The 23,478-nt window shown below is 38.7% G+C and overlaps 1 protein-coding gene across 1 annotated transcript; it reads left to right on the top strand.

Annotated features, from left to right (window-relative positions):
- Nucleotides 1-6,599: 6,599 nt before the first annotated feature.
- On the top strand, nucleotides 6,600-19,861 carry LOC110790557 (protein FAR1-RELATED SEQUENCE 5-like). Its single transcript, XM_056829638.1, has 5 exons — nucleotides 6,600-6,788; nucleotides 17,980-18,891; nucleotides 19,124-19,357; nucleotides 19,444-19,531; nucleotides 19,713-19,861. The coding sequence occupies exons 1-5, from the start codon at nucleotides 6,600-6,602 to the stop codon at nucleotides 19,859-19,861; spliced, it is 1,572 nt and encodes a 523-aa protein (XP_056685616.1).
- The last annotated feature ends 3,617 nt before the right edge of the window (nucleotides 19,862-23,478 follow it).

Genomic DNA, 23,478 nt, shown 5'->3' with positions numbered 1-23,478 from the left:
GACTTTTATACTTTGTTAGACATGTCCAATGTCACCAACAAGGTTCTTTACCATTTTAATTTATGTTGAATATTTTGTTTCAACTAGATGATCTTACCAGAAGCTTCTAAAGTTCTCTAAGCATCGATCTATTCGAATGTCTAGGGACTAGACTCATTCGAGAATTAAATGGACAAAGATATTAGGTTGTTAACCATTGGCAAAGCTGAGCGTATTAAACTCAATGCTTCATGATTTCAAAACTACAGTGTATTTTGAATTCACAAGCACCAATTGGTTTGCCATTCGATTTTGATATTCGAAAACAACCATAAAAGTCGATATAAGAAACGTACATTTTAAATTGCTCACTTTCTCTCTTTTCCGTGAATCGTTCTTGGATTCACTACCAATCGAGGAAATTTACTGTTACCTTTCTAAAAGGATTTACTGCAGTGCAAGATTTTTAATTATAAACAATAATTAAAACATACATTGAAGCATGCAAAGTCTAAACATTTATCATGAATAATAACTTGAAATTAAAGCAACCATGTAATTCAAACAAGTTATTAGCATTTTATTCGATTTTATTGTTCCGGCAGGTGTGAATAAAATGATTCCAAGACCCTAAAACCATTGAAGAATTAAGCACAGTTTGTCGACTCAATTCTAAAACATTTTAGGTAAGCAAAAGCCTTTTGCTAATAGTCTAGAAACTACTCTTGGTTGATAGGTACGTCTAAGAACTTATTAGGTAAACCTATCGATTTTGCCACGACATAAAAGGACTCCTTACTTATATCGTTGAGTTTCACCAAAACTAACATGTACTCACAATTATTTGTGTACCTTGCCCCTTTAGGACCAATAAGTAACACCTCGCTGAGCGAAAACTATTACTAGATTGATGTAAAGGATATCCAAGCAAGTGTATATTTTGGCATGGCACCTTTTAACTCAATTTTTAAGTTTGGAACTTAAGGCTCTTACTATGTTGGTTAGATTTTAAGTGAACTAAAATCCTTAATCATGCAACATAATCAAGCTTTTGATCTCATGCATCTTAAGACATATTTAAAAGCAATAAATAACTTAAACATGCATAAGATAAATGTGATCTAGTATGGCCCGACTTCATCTTGAAGCTTTGACTTCAAAGTCCGTCTTGAAAATCTCCGTGGGAGGCACCATTTTCTTCAAATAGGATAAGCTATAACTAATTACAACTATTTGATGGTTCGCAGACCATATTTGAATTGAAAAATAACTTTGGTACTTTAGACCAATTACATTCAAATTAATGGTACGCAGACCATATTTTCTATCCTATTTGGGCCATACTAGTCACTTCATAACCTGCAAAACAGTACATATACAATATATACCATTCACCCATTCATTATCATGAATGGCCCACATAGCTGGTTAGTAAAACACATTATGCATCACGTAAATATTTGCAGCAATTAATCAAGGGCACCAATAATCTACCAATTATTCAGTCCTTATTAATTCTAATCAAGTTGTTTTAACCTTAAGGATTTTTAGACCTAATCAAGAGTTTATGACTAAAAAGCGCTCCCACTTAAACCAATAAATTCATATGCTTTACTAATTTTAAACATAAAAATGTATTTCTAGTCTAACCGGAAACATACAAATTTAATTAAAATTTAAAGCTCATATAAATTTATAATTGAATCCAAAAAGTTTAATTTAATTTCAGTCGTTATTTAAATTAATTCATGATTTTAATTTTAGTAAAATAATTAGAATAAATAACATTTATTATAATTACAATATTCAAAATTAAAATCCAAGAAAATAATTTAAATTATTAATTTTAAAATTAATTAAAATTACGTGAACTGAAATTTTCAAATTAAACATTCAAAACGATCTAATCGTAACGCAAACACCCTACGCATTGCACGCCCATGGGCCGCACGCATACAGCCATTGCTGGCCATATGCGCGCAGCCCATGCGCTCGTCGCATAGCTGCTGCATCTCCATCGCAAGCCATCGCACGCTGTGGTGCTTGCTGCGCGCGCACCAGCGCTCGTCGCACGCGAGCCATCGCTTGCAGTGCGCGCGAGCCATCGCTCGCTGGGCGCGCGACATCGCTCGCTGTGCGCGCGACATCGCTCGCTGGGCGCGCGACATCGCTCGCTGTGCGCGCGACCCATCGCTCGCTGGGCGCGCGACATCGCTCGCTGTGCGCGCGAGCCATCGCTCGCTGTGCGCGCGAGCAACGCTGGGCGCAACGCTCGTGGCACGCGAGCTTGCGCTCGCTGCGCGCGAGGCTGCGCGCTCTTGCGCGAGGCAGCGCGCGTTGTGGCGCAGCTCGCTTGCTGCCCACACGCGACTGCCTTGGCTTGCCTTTCGCCCATGCCCATTTGTTCATAGCTCGTGGCCCACGACACAAGGCAGGGCTGCTGCCTTGTGCTCGTGCACCACGCCCTTGCTCATTGCATTCGTGCCGCACGGGCGACGAGCTCGCTTGCTCGTCGTCGCATGCCCGCACTATACAACACCCCTTAAGGGTAACACGAAGCGTCCATTGCTTTGTGCGTGCAAGTTTTATGAACGAATCGCATAAAAATTTAAAATTTATATTTAAAATTAATGACAAATTAATAAATAATATTAATTTCATAATTTTAGGGCGAAAAATCGAAAATTTATTATTCAATTGATTTCCGATTTACATGGATTCAAGTCTAGGTCATAAAAATTTAAAATTTATTATAAATTTACAATTTTTATGGTGGTTTTTAATCATAGGTTTCTAATTAAATTATAATTAATTATGAAAATCAAATTAATTCTAAATTATTCTAATTTTCAACAAATTAATCATAATTACAAATTAGATTGCATAATTAACAAGGCTAGGCATTCAAACTTGTTAAACATATACAGTAGGTCAATCAAAAATTCAAGATTTATCAACAAGAATCGCAAATATTTAATTTAACATCTTAAATTTACGAAATTTTGCATTCGAAAAACTAAAACCTTCGAAAAGTCATAGTTAGGCTTCGAATTTGAGAATTCTGGGTTCGGCAGAAAAAAACTACTTTTGTCAAAATTTTAGAATGCCTTTTACATGCGGAATTGACACAAAAATCACTCGATTTGGATGAGTAACGAAGAAACTGCCGAAAAACTGCGTACGTATAATTAAATAAACGCAATTTGCAATTAATTAACAATTACGAAAATTAATCACCCCTTTTAATTCTTGCAAATTTGTAATATTTAACCATGTTTATGCAAATTAGATTATGAAAATAATAAGGGGCTCGTGATACCACTGTTAGGTTATGATACATATGATATTACATAAATCATGCGGAAACAACCATTAACCCAGGAATACATATTATTTACACATAATCATATAGCATAATTTAGATGCATACTCTTTGTTGCGTGCCCTCCCTAGCTGCGCCCGAACCGAACAAGAACAAGTCTTTAGGACTCCAAGTGTCGTCCCTCCGTAGATAGTCCACAGCACGTCCGTATCCGCCTTAAGATTGACCCACTAGAATCGCCCTTAAGGTACTAGAATTTTCGGCACTTTTGAGCAAGATGTGTGACTGAATTTTTCTCTCAAAAACTCACTTTGAATACTTTTAAAACTAGTTATAAATTGTGAACCCAGGCCACATATTTATAGGGGTATGGAAAGGGAATTGGAATCCTATTCAGATACAAATTAATTAAACCTAGAATCCTACAAGAACTCTAATTAATTAATTTATCAAATAGAATTAGGAATTTAATCATTAACCGAACTCTGCATGTTTTAGGAATCGTGCATGAACACAAACACTTACGCACACACACACGGCAGCCACGATGGGCCGCCCATGCGCGTGCGTGCGAGCAGCAGCCCACGCAGCGAGGCCTACGCGAGCTACAAGCCCACGTAGCTCCTGCGCGCCGCCACGGCCTGCTGGGCCTGGCCTTGCGCTGGGCCTGGCGTGGCCTTGGCTATTCGTGTGGCGCGCTTGGCTTGCTGGGCGATGGCCTGGCTTCGTGCTGGGCCCTCGTCCGGCAGGCCTCGTCCGATGCTTATTCGTACGATACGCTTCCGATTAAATTTCCGATTCCGGAATTCATTTCCGATACGAACAATATTTAACATTTCCGATTCCGGAATTAATTTCCGTTTCGAACAAATATTTAATATTTCCGTTTCCGGAATTATTTTCCGATTCCGGTAATATTTCCGATTCTGACAATATTTCCGTTTCCGGCAATATTTCCGATTCTGGTAATATTTCCATTTCCGATAATATTTTCCGATACGTACCATGTTTCCGTTTCCGGCAACATCTACGACTTGGATAATATTTATATTTCCGATACGATCCATATTTCCGTTTCCGGTAATATCATCGTTTCCGGAGTATTCATTTCTTGCCTGTGACGATCTCAGCTCCCACTGAAACCAAGATCCGTCGATTCCGAATATCCATAGATAGAGTATTTAATGCCATTAAATACTTGATCCGTTTACGCACTATTTGTGTGACCCTACGGGTTCAGTCAAGAGTAAGCTGTGGATTAATATCATTAATTCCACTTGAACTGAAGCGGCCTCTAGCTAGGCATTCAGCTCACTTGATCTCACTGAATTATTAACTTGTTAATTAATACTGAACCGCATTTATTAGACTTATCATAGAATGCATACTTGGACCAAGGGCATTATTTCCTTCAGATCCCAATGATGCATCATCTTCAAACCTGTAGATGGCAACGCTTATTATATTGATCCTTAGAGACTGCTCACCAAAATGGGTCATCACAGAATCAATAAGGCATAGCCATGATCAACACACACAAACAAAGCACGTAATCAGCAAAGATGAGTACTACATACTAAATCAATAATAATCCTAACATTATTCTATTAAACGATCAATCCTAACATGATACTAATAAAACATAAATAAGGGCAGGCAAAACATATTAATTTGAAGATCACACTTGACTAGACTAGGCTAGACTGGACTAGAACTTTTATAACAATAATATTATTTTAATTGAAATAGACAATGGACCGAGTTTTATAGCTAGAAGCTTCACTAAGGAAGACGAGGTACGGGCGCGACTCCGTAACCTCAGTGACCTGCGATATCGAGGAACTTTTGAATAAAATTAAATAGGACACGGTGATCAATCCGGTCCGAGAAAAAGGCCATGGGCTACCACCATGAACCCCAACTCTTGTTTGTCCGTCACTTTAGATGTGCACAGTCTAAAGCTATTTCTACTCAGTTTCACTTTACATGATTTACAAATTGAAACTCTGTTATGACTCAACAATCACATAAGGCATACAATCCACATTTATTCACAACTGTTTTTTATCTTGGAATTAAGTAAGTGATCACAAAGGTATCAAACAAGACTCATTCCAATTAAATCCAACCTTTCCTTTAATACTGATCAACCCCTCTATATGGGTATAAGGTTTCAACTTACTAAACAAGGTCCTCGGCCCTCATAAAGTAGTGAAAAGCTAAAAGGGAACAACAATCAATCGATCTGAATCAATATATATAAAATAATCTAGTGTTCCCAATCAAACATGTTTGCATCAATCATCTACTAACATGTTATAATCCTCATAACGAAATATATATGTTCAACATGTCCATCCCCAACAATATTAAACATGAAATTCCAACACAATCAAGCTCATCAACAAATTTCAACTTGGTTTCAACAGATAACACACATTCCAAGCACACAGGTATGTACGTACCTTGTGTAAACAAACTAATAGGCCACTTTAACACTTTCAAAAGTCACCTAGAGAGAATTCTCCGCCTAAAACAACCAATAAAGATTCCCAATCAACTTCTAATACTTCACAGGATTAATCAAGCATTCTAAATACGTCCTAAACATATTTAGAACATTTCCCAACATCAAAACTTAACTACTAAACCTCCTAGCATAGTGATTTCTTCATTAATAATCACAATTTATCATGAACTCCAATTTAACATGCCCTTTGCAAATTTCCAGCAATATAAGGTGATTTGAAACTACTCCAAACTATATTCAACATGGTTAAAATCATAAAAATCATAAAAATCATAACTTTAATAATTCATAAACATCCTACCATGATTTAAAATCATTAAAACCTTAAAAATTCACACTTTAATAATTAAAATCCTTATTTCAATTCAATTACATAATCTGAAAATTAAATTATTGATTAAGAAAATATTAAAATCTGAAATTCGTAACTAAATCATAAAATTGTAAATTTATTCAATCACAATATAAATTAAATTGATAAAGTATAATTAAAACATTTAATTACTTAGGGTTTAAGAAATAACCAAAAGTGAGGGAGAGAGAGAGTGCTGGCCGGCGGCAGGGGCGGCGACAGCGAGGAAGTGGGGCGGCGGATGAAACTGGGCGGTAGAGGGAAGCGGCGGCGGCTGCTATGACCGGCGGTGTTGGTTGCGATGATGGTGAAGCAAGTAAAGAAGGGAGGATTGTTTGCGTGTGTTGGAGGAGGAAGGAAGGAGGTTGGCCGCGCGGCTGGGCGGCGCTGCGCTACAAGGTCGGCGGCAGGCAGGGATGGTGGCTGCCACAACACAGAAAGAACACATTAAAGAAGAGAGCAATGAAGAACGCGAGAGAGAAGGGAAAACGAAACATAAGAGGAGGAAGGAGGGCGAATTACCGACGGGTGGTGGCGAGGGCTGCAGCAACGGTGGTCCGGCTTGGATGGCTGGACGGCGGCGTAGGAGAGTCTTGAGAGTTCACGTGAATGTTGAAGCAAGGTTGAGGTTTTTGCTGTGTTGTTTTCACGTGAAGTGAAGGAGAGAGTTTGGGTGTTTTACGTGGAATTAGAATATGGGTAGGGAATTATGGGTTTACTTGTTTTGGGCTTTGTCAACTTGGGCTAGGATTAGAATTGAGATCTGTTTGAATCCCAAAATTGTTAGGATTGTTTTCTAAATTCAGTTGTGTTTTCATAATCAAAATTCTCTTCGACATTGAATTCTAAAATTATTTTAGATTGCATAAATCGTTAAAATATTTCAAATGTAATAAAATAAATATACGTTAATTATATATTTATTTCTAAAATTCGTAAATTCTATTTAAATATAATTAACTATACATTAAACTATATTAATAAAATTTATAAAATTACGGGGGATTACAGTCATATGCTATTTATGTTATGTCATTGTTGTATTAAATTCTGCCCAATTATTGTTTGGTACCTTAGGTATTTAATTTCATATTCCGAATGTGTTCCTTTAGAATTATGTTGGTGTTTATTTGACAGCTGATTTATGTTAAAAATAAGATTATTGGATTTAGAATATCTGTCATTGGTGTTAGGTTATGATACATATGATATTACATAAATCATGCGGAAACAACCATTAACCCAGGAATACATATTATTTACACATAATCATATAGCATAATTTAGATGCATACTCTTTGTTGCGTGCCCTCCCTAGCTGCGCCCGAACCGAACAAGAACAAGTCTTTAGGACTCCAAGTGTCGTCCCTCCGTAGATAGTCCACAGCACGTCCGGATCCGCCTTAAGATTGACCAACTAGAATCGCCCTTAAGGTACTAGAATTTTCGGCACTTTTGAGCAAGATGTGTGGCTGAATTTTTCTCTCAAAAACTCACTTTGAATACTTTGAAACTCATTATAAATTGTGAACCCAGGCCACATATTTATAGGGTTATGGAAAGGGAATTGGAATCCTATTCAGATACAAATTAATTAAACCTAGAATCCTACAAGAACTCTAATTTAAATATTTTATCAAATAGAATTAGGAATTTAATCATTAACCGAACTCTGCACGTTTTAGGAAACGTGCACGAACACAAACACTTACGCACACACACACGGCAGCCTCGATGGGCCGCCCATGCGTGCGTGCGAGCAGCAGCCCACGCAGCGAGGCCTGCGCGAGCCACAAGCCCACGCAAGCACCGGCGCGCGCTGCGCGCGATGTGCGCGCTGCCACGGCCTGTTGGGCCTGGCGTGGCTGTTTGTGTGGCGCGCTTGGCTTGCTGGGCGATGGCCTGGCTTCATGCTGGGCCCTCGTCTGGCAGGCCTCGTCCGATGCTTATTCGTACGATACGCTTCCGATTAAATTTCCGATTCCGAAATTCATTTCCGATACGAACAATATTTAACATTTCCGATTCCGGAATTAATTTCCGTTTCGAACAAATATTTAATATTTCCGTTTCCGGAATTATTTTCCGATTCCGGTAATATTTCCGATTCTGACAATATTTCCGTTTCCGGCAATATTTCCGATTCTGGTAATATTTCCATTTCCGATAATATTTTCCGATACGTACCATGTTTCCGTTTCCGGCAACATCTACGACTTGGATAATATTTATATTTCCGATACGATCCATATTTCCGTTTCCGGTAATATCATCGTTTTCGGAGTATTCATTTCTTGCCTGTGACGATCTCAGCTCCCACTGAAACCAAGATCCGTTGATTCCGAATATGCATAGATAGAGTATTTAATGCCATTAAATACTTGATCCGTTTACGTACTATTTGTGTGACCCTACGGGTTCAGTCAAGAGTAAGCTGTGGATTAATATCATTAATTCCACTTGAACTGAAGCGGCCTCTAGCTAGGCATTCAGCTCACTTGATCTCACTGAATTATTAACTTGTTAATTAATACTGAACCGCATTTATTAGACTTATCATAGAATGCATACTTGGACCAAGGGCATTATTTCCTTCAGTCTCCCACTTGTCCTTAGGGACAAGTGTGCATTTCCTAATTCCTTTGTCGCTCGATGCTTGCTCTTGAACATAAGGTAAGAGTTGTCATCCTTATTATGTCCAGAGGTGTTCCTCGGTTTCAGAGTTCAACTGATCAAATAAACAGATAATCATAGCCTATGATTCATCCGAGCACGGCCATGCATTTCACAGTTTCTAGCTCTCCGAGTGGCCTTGTACAACTTTTAAGCATCTCATCCCGATTTATGGGAGGACAATCCCAATCTTGCGATCTTGAGATTAGACTTCGTTTGATAGGTGATTACCTGAGCGTTGCCTTTATAGCCTCCTTTTACGGTGCGACGGTTGGTCAACGTCAAAGCAACCAGTTCTCAAACAAGTAATCTCAAATCACTCAGGTATTGAGGATTTAGTGTCTAATAATTTAATGAAATTTACTTATGACAGATTTTCATCTCTTACAGTAAAGTTTCATAGGTCTTTTCCGATACTAGTCTTCCCAAAGTAAGTATCTATGCAAATGATTATGACATTGCCATGTCCACATAGTTCAAGAAACAGAACTACTAGTCATCTTGCATTCTAATCGTCTAACGTTTTCTATGCGTCCAATTTTATAGAAAACTCCGACTAGGGACCATTTTCAACCTTTGACATTCAAGTTCACTTGATAGACATTTCTTAGTCACAGGACTGGTCCTGACAGTCTATCTTGAATATATCGTCAAATTGAAGGGACTCATCATTTAATAAACCACAAATTAAATGGAAAAATGAATTCTTTTCATTTATTGTGAATGATTAACCAATAATGTTTTACAAAGATTTAAACTCTAAAACTTTAAAACATTAAACAGAGACATCAAAGCCATTCTCCAATATGCTTGATTCCCATAGCTGCAGTGTGCGAGTTGTGCTTCGCTTGCGGCAGAGGTTTAGTTAATGGATTTGATATGTTGTCATCAGTTCCAATTTTGCTTATCTCGACTTCTTTTCTTTCAACGAACTCTCGTAGAAGGTGAAATCTACGAAGTACATGCTTGACTCTCTGGTGGTGTCTAGGCTCTTTTGCCTGTGCAATAGCTCCGTTATTGTCACAATACAGGGCTATTGGTCCTTTAATGGAGGGGACTACACCGAGTTCACCTATGAACTTCCTTAGCCATATAGCTTCCTTTGCTGCTTCATGTGCAGCAATGTACTCCGCTTCAGTTGTAGAATCCGCAATGGTGCTTTGCTTAGCACTTTTCCAGCTTACTGCTCCTCCGTTGAGGCAGAAGACAAACCCAGACTGTGATCTGAAATCATCTTTGTCGGTTTGGAAACTTGCGTCCGTATAGCCTTTAACAATTAATTCATCATCTCCACCATAGACCAGGAAGTCATCTTTGTGCCTTTTCAGGTACTTCAAAATGTTCTTGGCAGCAGTCCAATGCGCCTCTCCTGGGTCTGACTGGTATCTGCTCGTAGCACTGAGTGCGTACGCAACATCCGGGCGTGTACATATCATAGCATACATTATTGAACCAATTAATGATGCATATGGAATCCCATTCATTCGTCTACGCTCATCAAGTGTTTTTGGGCACTGAGTCTTGCTTAGAGTCATTCCATGAGACATGGGTAGGTAGCCTCGCTTGGAGTCCGCCATCTTGAACCTATCAAGCACCTTATTGATATAAGTGCTTTGACTAAGTCCAATCATCTTTTTAGATCTATCTCTGTAAATCTTGATGCCCAATATGTACTGTGCTTCTCCTAGATCCTTCATCGAAAAACATTTCCCAAGCCAAATCTTGACAGAGTTCAACATAGGAATGTCATTTCCGATAAGCAATATGTCGTCGACATATAATACTAGGAAAGCAATTTTGCTCCCACTGACCTTCTTGTATACACAAGATTCGTCTGCGTTCTTGATGAAACCAAAGTCACTGACTGCTTCATCAAAACGTATATTCCAGCTCCTGGATGCCTGCTTCAATCCGTAGATTGATTTCTTTAGCTTGCATACCTTTTTAGCATTCTTTGGATCCTCAAAACCTTCAGGCTGTGTCATAAACACAGTTTCTGTTAAAACGCCGTTTAAGAAAGCAGTTTTGACATCCATCTGCCATATTTCGTAATCGTAATATGCAGCGATTGCTAACATTATTCGAATAGACTTTAGCATTGCAACTGGTGAAAAGGTTTCATCGTAATCCACACCGTGGACTTGCCTGTAACCTTTTGCAACCAATCTAGCTTTGAAAACTTCAAGTTTCCCATCCTTGTCCTTTTTCAGTTTGAAAACCCATTTGCTTCCAATGGCTTGATAGCCATCTGGCAAATCGACCAAATCCCATACTTGGTTTTCAGACATGGAGTCTAATTCAGATTGCATGGATTCTTGCCATTGCTTGGAGCTAGGGCTCGTCATAGCTTGTTTGTAAGTCGCAGGTTCATCACTTTCAAGTAATAGAACGTCATAGCTCTCGTTCGTCAAAATACCTAAGTACCTTTCCGGTTGAGATCTATATCTTTGCGATCTACGCGGGGCAACATTTCTAGATTGACCATGATTCTCACCAGATTCTTCTAAAGATCTCTGAGTTTCATCCTGAATGTCATCTTGAGCATTCTCTAGAGTTTGTTGTTCGACTCGAATTTCTTCGAGGTCTATTTTTCTCCCACTTGTCATTTTGGAAATATGATCTTTCTCCAAAAAGACACCATCTCGAGCAACAAACACTTTGTTCTCAGATGTATTGTAGAAGTAATACCCCTTTGTTTCCTTTGGATAGCCCACAAGGATACATTTGTCAGATTTTGGATGAAGTTTGTCTGAAATTAATCGTTTGACGTATACTTCACATCCCCAAATCTTAAGAAAAGACACATTTGGAGGCTTTCCAAACCATAATTCGTATGGAGTCTTTTCGACAGCTTTAGACGGAGCTCTATTTATAGTGAGTGCAGCTGTATTTAGTGCATGTCCCCAAAATTCTAATGGAAGTTCGGCCTGACCCATCATTGACCTGACCATGTCTAGCAAGGTTCTGTTCCTCCGTTCCGACACACCGTTCCATTGTGGTGTTCCAGGAGGAGTCAACTCTGATAGAATTCCACATTCTTTCAGATGGTCATCAAATTCATAGCTCAGATATTCACCGCCTCTATCAGACCGCAGTGCCTTAATCTTCTTGCCTAATTGATTCTCTACTTCACTCTGAAATTCCTTGAATTTGTCAAAGGATTCAGACTTATGCTTCATTAGGTAGACATAACCATACCTACTGAAGTCATCAGTGAAAGTGATAAAGTAGCTGAAACCACCTCTAGCATTTGTACTCATTGGTCCACATACATCTGTATGGATTAAACCCAATAGTTCATTTGCTCTTTCTCCAACTTTAGAGAAAGGTTGCTTTGTCATTTTGCCAAGTAAACATGATTCGCATTTACCATAATCCTCTAAGTCAAATGGTTCTAGAATTCCTTCCTTTTGAAGTCTTTCTAAGCGTTTCAAGTTTATATGGCCTAATCGACAATGCCACAGATAGGTGAGATCTGAATCATTCTTTTTGGCCTTTTTGGTATTTATGTTATATACTTGTTTGTCGTGATCTAATAAATAAAGTCCATTGACTAATCTAGCAGATCCATAAAACATCTCTTTAAAATAAAACGAACAACTATTGTCTTTTATTAAAAAGGAAAATCCCTTAGCATCTAAGCAAGAAACTGAAATGATGTTTTTAGTAAGACTTGGAACATGGAAACACTCTTCCAGTTCCAAAACTAGCCCGGAGGGCAACGACAAATAGTAAGTTCCTACAGCTAATGCAGCAATCCGTGCTCCATTTCCCACTCGTAGGTCGACTTCACCCTTGCTTAACTTTCTACTTCTTCTTAGTCCCTGTGGATTGGAACATAAGTGTGAGCCACAACCTGTATCTAATGCCCAAGAAGTTGAATTAGCAAGTATACAGTCTATAACGAAAATACCTGAAGATGGAACGACTGTTCCGTTCTTCTGATCTTCCTTTAGCTTTGGACATTCTCTTTTGTAATGCCCTATTCCATCACAATAAAGACAGCTTGATGTGGACTTGTCCTGCTTTGATTTAGCATTGCCCTTGGACTTTCCACCTTTCTTGAATGGTCTCTTTCTAGCCTTGAGTAAATCTTTGGCTTCACAGTCCAGTACTATTTCAGCCTTTCTGACAAGGTGAATAAATTCTGCAACTGTTTCTTCTCTTGGTTCACTTAGGTATAGTTGCTTGAAGCGACCAAACCCACTGTGTAGTGAATTGAGCAAGACAGAGACTGCCATCCTTTCGCTTATTGGTGTTCCTAGTATACTTAGGCGATCAAAATATGAACACATAAGATCCACATGGAACCTCAATGGGACGCCTACCCTCTGTTTAGTGCGAAGGAGCTGAACATGTGTTTCTTGGACCTCCATCCTATAACACCTGTTGGGAGAACTAACCTTTAGACCAGACATTGATTCAATCAACTCATGGACGTTCAGGTCCCTGTCCTCCGTACTTTCACGACAGATATCCCTCAGATTCTTGATGAGCGTAAAAGGTTCATAGGCTACAAACCTTTTTGCCCAATCATCAGGGATATTGTTCAGCATGAGACTCATAACCTTTTTGATATCCGCATCCCAGGCGTAAAATCTCTCAGGGGTCATGTCTCTGGCATAGTAGCTTGGCATGGGATGTGACAGTACATACTCAAGTCCATTGAGTTTGACTATTTCAACTAGCTTAGCTTCCCATTCAAGAAAATTTGTCAGGTTCAGCTTGACCATAAGCTCAGAACCCATGATGATGTTTTGATTGTTGTTTGCCATATTAAAACTACAATTGAAAAGAATAAACAAATAAATAACCATTCACAGTTTCTCTTAATAAACTTAAATTCTAGCATATATGCATAATTCAATGTTTATTAAGCATTTTATTCAAATTATGTGTTCCGGCAGGTGTGAATAAAATGATTCCAAGATCCTAAAATCATTGAAGAACTAAGCACAGTTTGTCGACTTAATCCTAGAACATCTTAGGTAAGCAAAAGCCTTTTGCTAATAGTCTACAAACTATTCTTGGTTGATAGGTACGTCTAAGAACTTATTAGGTAAACCTATCGAATTTGCCACGACATAAAAGGACTCCTTACTTATATCGTTGAGTTTCACCAAAACTAACATGTACTCACAATTATTTGTGTACCTTGCCCCTTTAGGACCAATAAGTAACACCTCGCTGAGCAAAAACTATTACTAGATTGATGTAAAGGATATCCAAGCAAGTGTATATTTTGGCATGGCACCTTTTAACTCAATTTTTAAGTTTGGAACTTAAGACTCTTACTATGTTGGTTAGATTTTAAGTGAACTAAAATCCTTAATCATGCAACATAATCAAGCTTTTGATCTCATGCATTTTAAGACATATTTAAAAGCAATAAATAACTTAAAACATGCATAAGATATTTGTGATCTAGTATGGCCCGACTTCATCTTGAAGCTTTAACTTCAAAGTCCGTCTTGAAAATCTCCGTGGGAGGCACCATTTTCTTCAAATAGGATAAGCTATAACTAATTACAACTATTTGATGGTACGCAGACCATATTTGAATTGAAAAATAACTTTGGTACTTTAGACCAATTACATTCAAATTAATGGTACGCAGACCATATTTTCTATCCTATTTGGGCCATACTAGTCACTTCATAACCTGCAAAACAGTACATATACAATATATACCATTCACCCATTCATTATCATGAATGGCCCACTTAGCTGGTTAGTAAAACACATTATGCATCACGTAAATATTTGCAGCAATTAATCAAGGGCACCAATAATCTACCAATTATTCAGTCCTTATTAATTCTAATCAAGTTGTTTTAACCTTAAGGATTTGTAGACCTAATCAAGAGTTTATGACTAAAAAGCGCTCCCACTTAAACCAATAAATTCATATGCTTTACTAATTTTAAACATAAAAATGTATTTCTAGTCTAACCGGAAACATACAAATTTAATTAAAATTTAAAGCTCATATAAATTTATAATTGAATCCAAAAAGTTTAATTTAATTTCAGTCGTTATTTAAATTAATTCATGATTTTAATTTTAGTAAAATAATTAGAATAAATAACATTTATTATAATTACAATATTCAAAATTAAAATCCAAGAAAATAATTTAAATTATTAATTTTAAAATTAATTCAAATTACGTGAACTAAAATTTTCAAATTAAACATTCAAAACGATCTAATCGTAACGCAAACACCCTACGCATTGCACGCCCATGGGCAGCACGCATACAACCATTGCTGGCCATATGCGCGCAGCCCATGCGCTCGTCGCATAGCTGCTGCATCTCCATCGCAAGCCATCGCACGCTGTGGTGCTTGCTGCGCGCGCGCCAGCGCTCGTCGCACGCGAGCCATCGCTCGCAGTGCGCGCGAGCCATCGCTCGCTGGGCGCGCGACATCGCTCGCTGGGCGCGCGACATCGCTCGCTGTGCGCGCGACATCGCTCGCTGTGCGCGCGACATCGCTCGCTGGGCGCGCGACATCGCTCGCTGTGCGCGCGAGCCATCGCTCGCTGTGCGCGCGAGCAACGCTGGGCGCAACGCTCGTGGCACGCGAGCTTGCGCTCGCTGCGCGCGAGGCTGCGCTCTCTTGCGCGAGGCAGTGCGCGTTGTGGCGCAGCTCGCTTGCTGCCCACACGCGACTGCCTTGGCTCGCCCTTCGCCCATGCCCATTCGTCCATTGCTCGTGGCCCACGACACAAGGCAGGGCTGCTGCCTTGTGCTCGTGCACTACGCCCTTGCTCATTGCATTCGTGCCGCACGGGCGACGAGCTCCCTTGCTCGTCGTCGCATGCCTGCATTATACAACACCCCTTAAGGGTAACACGAAGCGTCCATTGCTTTGTGCGTGCAAGTTATATGAACGAATCGCATAAAAAATTTAAAATTTATAAAATTAATGACAAATTAATAAATATTATTAATTTCATAATTTTAGGGCGAAAAATCGAAAATTTATTATCCAATTGATTTCCGATTGTTATGGATTCAAGTCTAGGTCATAAAAATTTAAAATTTATCATAAATTTACAATTTTTATGGTGGTTTTTAATCATAGGTTTCTAATTAAATTACAATTATCTATGAAAATCAAATTAATTCTAAATTATTCTAATTTTCAACAAATTAATCATAATTACAAATTAGATTGCATAATTAACAAGACTAGGCATTCAAACTTGTTAAACATATGCAGTAGGTCAATCAAAAATTCAAGATTTATCAACAAGAATCGCAAATATTTAATTTAACATCTTAAATTTACGAAATTTTGCATTCGAAAAACTAAAACCTTCGAAAAGTCATAGTTAGGCTTCGAATTTGAGAATTCTGGGTTCGGCAGAAAAATACTAATTTTGTCAAAATTTTAGAATGCCTTTTACATGCAAAATTGACACAAAAATCACTCGATTTGGATGAGTAACGAAGAAACTGCCGAAAAACTGCCTACGTATAATTAAATAAACGCAATTTGCAATTAATTAACAATTACGAAAATTAATCACCCCTTTTAATTCTTGCAAATTTGTAATATTTAACCATGTTTATGCAATTTAGATTATGAAAATAATAAGGGGCTCGTGATACCACTGTTAGGTTATGATACATATGATATTACATAAATCATGCGGAAACAATCATTAACCCAGGAATACATATTATTTACACATAATCATATAGCATAATTTAGATGCATACTCTTTGTTGCATGCCCTCCCTAGCTGCGCCCGAACCGAACAAGAACAAGTCTTTAGGACTCCAAGTGTCGTCCCTCCGTAGATAGTCCACAGCACGTCCGGATCCGCCTTAAGATTGACCAACTAGAATCGCCCTTAAGGTACTAGAATTTTCGGCACTTTTGAGCAAGATGTGTGGCTGAATTTTTCTCTCAAAAACTCACTTTGAATACTTTGAAACTAGTTATAAATTGTGAACCCAGGCCACATATTTATAGGGTTATGGAAAGGGAATTGGAATCCTATTCAGATACAAATTAATTAAATCTAGAATCCTACAAGAACTCTAATTTAATTATTTTATCAAATAGAATTAGGAATTTAATCATTAACCGAACTCTGCACGTTTTAGGAAACGTGCACGAACACAAACACTTACGCACACACACACGGCAGCCTCGATGGGCCGCCCATGCGTGCGTGCGAGCAGCAGCCCACGCAGCGAGGCCTGCGCGAGCCACAAGCCCACGCAAGCACCCGCGCGCGCTGCGCGCGCTGTGCGCGCTGCCACGGCCTGGCCTTGCGCTGGGCCTGGCGTGGCTGTTTGTGTGGCGCGCTTGGCTTGCTTAGCGATGGCCTGGCTTCGTGCTGGGCCCTCGTCTGGCAGGCCTCGTCCGATGCTTATTCGTACGATACGCTTCCGATTAAATTTCCGATTCCGGAATTCATTTCCGATACGAACAATATTTAACATTTCCGATTCCGGAATTAATTTCCGTTTCGAACAAATATTTAATATTTCCGTTTCCGGAATTATTTTCCGATTCCGGTAATATTTCCGATTCTGACAATATTTCCGTTTCCGGCAATATTTCCGATTCTGGTAATATTTCCATTTCCGATAATATTTTCCGATACGTACCATGTTTCCGTTTCCGGCAACATCTACGACTTGGATAATATTTATATTTCCGATATGATCCATATTTCCGTTTCCGGTAATATCATCGTTTCCGGAGTATTCATTTCTTGCCTGTGACGATCTCAGCTCCCACTGAAACCAAGATCCGTCGATTCCGAATATCCATAGATAGAGTATTTAATGCCATTAAATACTTGATCCGTTTACGTACTATTTGTGTGACCCTACGAGTTTAGTCAAGAGTAAGCTGTGGATTAATATCATTAATTCCACTTGAACTGAAGCGGCCTCTAGCTAGGCATTCAGCTCACTTGATCTCACTGAATTATTAACTTGTTAATTAATACTGAACCGCATTTATTAGACTTATCATAGAATGCATACTTGGACCAAGGGCATTATTTCCTTCAATTGGTGGACAATTACTGTCATTGGTTTTTAAATACTGTCATTGATGATGATGTTGAAATATTTTCGGAATGTATAATTTGGTAGGTTGTATCTGATTGGTTGGATGCTAATGACGATGACATTCTAGTACCGTGTGGGGATGCAAAATTGGGAAACTATGATGAAGTGGGAAACTTAGGAGATGAAAGTTTAGGTTGTACACCATCGGGGAAAGTTGTGAATTGTGAGGGCAAGGGTGTAGTGGAGGAGGAAGTTCTTGCTACCCCTGTAGTTGGTATGACGTTTTCATCATGGGATAGGGCTGATGAACATTTTAGGAAATACAGAAAGCAATGTGGTTTTGGGGTTGTTCGTGCTTATGGTAATTACAGTCGCAAAGCTGGTGAGAAGAGGACCTTGAGGAGCTACGTTTGGAAGTGTGAATGTGGAGGCAAACCAGATTTACGATTCCGGGAGAAGGGGGTGAAAGCTAAGGGGGTGATGATTACCGCCCCTGGTGTCCTTGACCAGAGGACTAGTAAGTCAAAAAAGTGTGAATGCCCTGTTCATATGTATGCGGTGGCAGACACTTCTGGAACTTGGGAAGTAAGGAAAGCAGTTGTAGAACACTTGAATCACAAGCCAATGCCCCTTAAGTCTCGATATATCTCAATGTATAGGAGAGATAGTATTACTTCTGTTGTGAGGAGGAGGTTATTCAATGGTGTTGGTAGTGGTTCCAAGATCAGTAACATTCACAGGAGCTTAGCTAAAGAGAGAAATGGTGTAGAAAATATGTCTATAAGTGTGAAGGACTTGAGGAACATAGTGGCGAAGGAAAAGAAACTCAAGATGAGAGGTGGGGATGTGAAAGCCATGTTTGATTATTTTGATAAGATGACTGCCGGAAACCAGAATTTTTTCCATCGTTATAGATTAAATTCTACGAATCGCTTGACTGATGTTATGTGGGTTGATGCAAGTAGTAGAGTAGCCTACCAAGACTTTGGGGATATAGTATGTTTTGACTCCACATATGTCACAAACAATTATGAGCTTCCATTTTTTAATTTTGTGGGAGTCAATCATCATGGGCAGACTATTTTTCTTGGCTGTGCACTAGTGTCTCATGAAGACACTGAAACATTTGTTTTGTTGTTCAAAACATGGCTCCATTGTATGGGAGGCAAAGCTCCTATTAGTTTTTTAACTGATCAATGTGCAGCAATGAGGAGGGCTCTTGAAATAGCTATGCCTATGCCAACCACAAAGCATCGATGGTGCTTGTGGCACATACTTTGGCAAAAAGTTGGGTAACTATGCAAAATATTCGGAGTTCAAAGGTGTGTTACATAATGTGATTTATGATTGTTTAACAGAAGCAGAGTTTGAGGTGAATTGGACTTCTTCTATAGAGTTATATGGACTTGGTGCAGACGATTGGTTAAGTGGTACGTCTGTCATCCTTTTATCTCATTTAAAGGTGCATTTTATTTCATGTTTTAAATGGTAAAGATAGTAAGTTGGTTATTCTGTGCTAAACACTTATGACTCTCTGATATTATTTAGGTAGATGGTGTTTACAGTTATGTAATCATAAGCAGTGTTCACTGTGTTGTCAAAATACTTCCATCTATTCTGTTATTCGTATACTACAGTTGACTTTATTATCAATACTGTCATAAGATTTATGGATTAAGTCACTGATTTATAAATATTGTCACTTCTGTATCAATATTGTCATTGGTTTCACACTTTATTCATATTGGTTTTGCCTTTTATATTTTTGGAGTTCAATTAAAATCTTTTTGGAGTTTGAATATTTTGTATAACTGCAGGCTTGTACGACCAGAGACACATGTGGGTCCCAGCGTACATGGAACACTTGTTTTGGGCTAGAATGAAGACCACGCAACGTTCTGAGAGTATCAACAGCTTTTTTGATAAGTATGTGAAAAGGGACACCCGTTTGTATCAGTTTGCATAGAGCTACATTGATGCTATGGAACACAGAGTTAATACCGAGAAAGAAGCTGATGCAAACACATCCATTAACATTAAGGATCTGGTAACTGGTTTTCCAGCAGAAAGAGTATTTCAAAAGTTGTACACAGATGCGAAGTTTTTGGAGGTTCAAGTTCAATGCATGAGAGTATTATATATCCAATGGCTTAGAAGAGTTGAGCTGCCAGAAATTGAAATGGAACACCATTTGGAAGACAGGGTATGGATTTACATAAAGGAAATTAGGAAGGAGATTGTAACCGATAAGAGGAGAATATACACAGTGCGATTGAATATCGAGACCAAACAAGCTTGTCGTGATTGCAAGTTGTTTGAAGCCCATGGAATTATTTGTAGGCATGTGATTAATGTTTTTGACAGAGAGAAAATCACCGAGGTACCGGAGTGGATGATACTTAGGCGTTGGCGCAAGGATATTCATAGGCCACATACCCGTGTCAAAGTGGCTTACCATGACCCAAGAAAAACTAAAGAAGTATTGCGGTTTGACACCCTTTTGGTCAAGTTCGAGTCCATTTGCTTGAAGGCTGCCACCCTCCCCGAATATGTGAAAATTGCAAATGCAACTTTAGATCAGTTGGAAATCCAGCTTGATGAGAATATCAAAGTGAATGCTCAGAATAAGAAGAATGGCCAAGAAAATGAAGGAGAAAACCAGGAACATACTCCTAAGTCAGTGAATAAGGGAGAATGCATCACATCAATGAACAAGGATGGAGAAGAAGTTCCAGGTTTGGATAATCTTGTCATGGATGATGACACTCAAATTTTCAGTACACATGGTGCACAACAAAGTTGGGCACCATTAGTGTCTAACACTAGGGGTGTGCACGGTCCGGTCCGGACCGAAAATTGGACCGAAACCGGACCGGAATTGGACCAGACCGGACCAATAGATTCTGGTCCGGTCCTCAGTCCTTAAAAATATACGATTCCGGTTTTCCAGTCCGGTCCGGTCAAAACCCGGAATTTTCCGGTCCGGACCGGTGACCCGGAATATGTAAAATTTTTATATAGAAGAGCCCAACTTTAAGCCCACATACATAAATCTCCCCAACACAAAAAAAATCCTTGGATATTTTTTATATGTCATTGGCCTTTATCACCTTTATATTAAGCTTATGATGTGATGTATGAGATACTTAAAGAGAAATATAGGTTGTAAAAAGATAAAATTGTAAAAACAAATTGAGTTTAAGAATGTAAATCGCAAAAATTAAAAAACCCGGTCCAAACCGGTCCAAAACCGGACCAGACCTGAATTTTCTGGACCGGATTCTTTCCGGTCCAGTCCTAATCCGGTCCTTGGTCCGTGAATTCAGAAAATTCCGGTCCACCGGTCCAACCGGTTCCGTTCCGGTCCGGTCCGGTTTTGGACCTGTGCACACCCCTATCTAACACACCAAGTAGTGTTGGAAATGCACCGTTGACTATTGGTAGTATTGGTGTTGGTGTTGGTGTTGGTAGTGCACCATGTAGTATTGGTGTTGGTGTTGGTAGTGCACCAAGTAGTATTGGCCTGCAACGTTTTAGTGTTAATGATAATAGTTTTGTGATGGATCCCATACCTCGACGGTCGAAAACATCTAAAAGATTGAAGTCCTGTATTGAAAATATTAAAAATAAAATCGAAGAATACCAAAGACACAGTAGTAGGTCAACAACAAGTTCCAATTGATAATGAGGTTAGTGTTTATTCTGCTTTGATTTCGTTCCTTATTGTATGACATGGTGTTGGTTGCTTTGATTTCGTCCCTTTTATTTGTTTTGTTGTTACTGTTTTGTTGTAGGTGTTGAATGAATTTGTTCAAACAGTAATTGATAAGCCTAAACCCAAACGAAAGAGGGCACCAAAAAAACAAAGCAAAATTGTTCCAACAATTAAGGTATTTCTAGTAGGGAAGTTATGTTTTTCTCTTTAAATCATAATGTTTATCTTATCTTACGTTATCTTTGTACAAGGTTATACCACCGAGTTACGTGCCACCGCCAACCAATTACTACATGGAACATACGAGGAAAATACTACGTACCAGGGATCAATTGGTGGTATAGGTTTTGGACAACATCAGGGACAACAACATGATAGAGTATGTTATTTCACTCGCAACTATATTCCAAAATGCCCTGAGTGGGTTGTTAGGGATTGTTTTCAATGTACAAGAAAACTTCCGGTGGAATATGCTACTGCACCAACGATCGCATCACCAATGGATGTAATTACATCACCAGGTGTAATGGAAAATTCAATTCCAATAGAAAACCGGATGCAATTCCAAACGCCAAACCAAACTCAAACGCCAATCCATATGCAAACGCCAACGCAAATGCGAATAGCGTGGGACAATTATTATTCAGTTCATGGGAACAAGTAATATTTGTGGAATACTCGCGCCCTATTCTGTAAGGGTTATCTATCTTAATGACAGTATTAGTATAATCTTTATGACAGTATTAGTATAATATATGACATGTAGGTAGGGGAGGTTTGACAGTAATATGGTAAGGCTGTAATTTCTCTTATATTTTATTATTGTTCAACAATACTGGATTAAAAAGAACCATAATAATACAAGGTTAGTTGATAATGTTAAACAAGATTATTTTAAAACAAATATTTTGAAAATCCCCTAAAATTCATTACTACATATATTCCGAGGTTAAATAACCCTTAAACATCAATACGACGAAAACGCGACCCTAAAACCATACAAACCGATGTTCACCACTACGCATAGTAACGTCTGTTGATTTCTTGATTTTGACCCTTTAATCATCATAATGTCGGCGTCGATCATAATGAATGCCCTCGAGAACAAAGTGTAGGACTGCCCCATCATAAAATTGAGCTTCTTCAAAAGTCTTACGACCATCAACGTTCTTAGCGTCTAAGACAAGCCGAACCCTATTATTTGCAACTTCACGGATGTTGGCAACACGATTGAATATAATTCTTGTCGGGTCAACCTTTTTAACACGATATTGTTAAGTGGCTGGGATTGTGGTACATTCCACAACAGTGAAGATGATGAATTCCCCCATTCCTCCAGTTGGATTCACCGGCACTCCACGTCCATTCTGTTAAAATTCAAAGTTGTAAGTTTAACAAATACTGTCATTTTAAATCTTATTTTGTCAAAGTGAACTTTTAATCTATAAATGAATAAATTGTGCATGTAATTACAATCTTACCTTATCTTGTGCAAGGACAACGTCATATCCTACAAAGCTACGACCAAATGGGGTTTCAATGGGTGTTATAAGTGCACCCTGATAAAATGACCTGAGGTCAGTTGGCCTCATTTCTGTCCTTCTTGCATAATCTCTATAAATACGGTTGAATGAACCGTCAATGTCGATAGTGTATTTTGCTCCCAAATCGTCGACATTACTACCCTTCACGAGAAACTGGATACGCATTTTAAGTGATCTTTGGATCACTGAACTCTCAGCGGTTTACACAGACTCGTTATCCGAAGATGCAATAGAAGAAGGAATTGAATTAGCGGATGAATCAGTAGACATTTTAGATTATCTGTTTTGATTTTTTTTATGCAAAAAGAGAGAGTATTTTTCTTT

The sequence above is a fragment of the Spinacia oleracea genome, chromosome 5, assembly GCF_020520425.1.
Source record: "Spinacia oleracea cultivar Varoflay chromosome 5, BTI_SOV_V1, whole genome shotgun sequence".
Taxonomy (NCBI): domain Eukaryota; kingdom Viridiplantae; phylum Streptophyta; class Magnoliopsida; order Caryophyllales; family Amaranthaceae; genus Spinacia; species Spinacia oleracea.
This window is presented reverse-complemented; position numbering and strand designations above follow the sequence as displayed.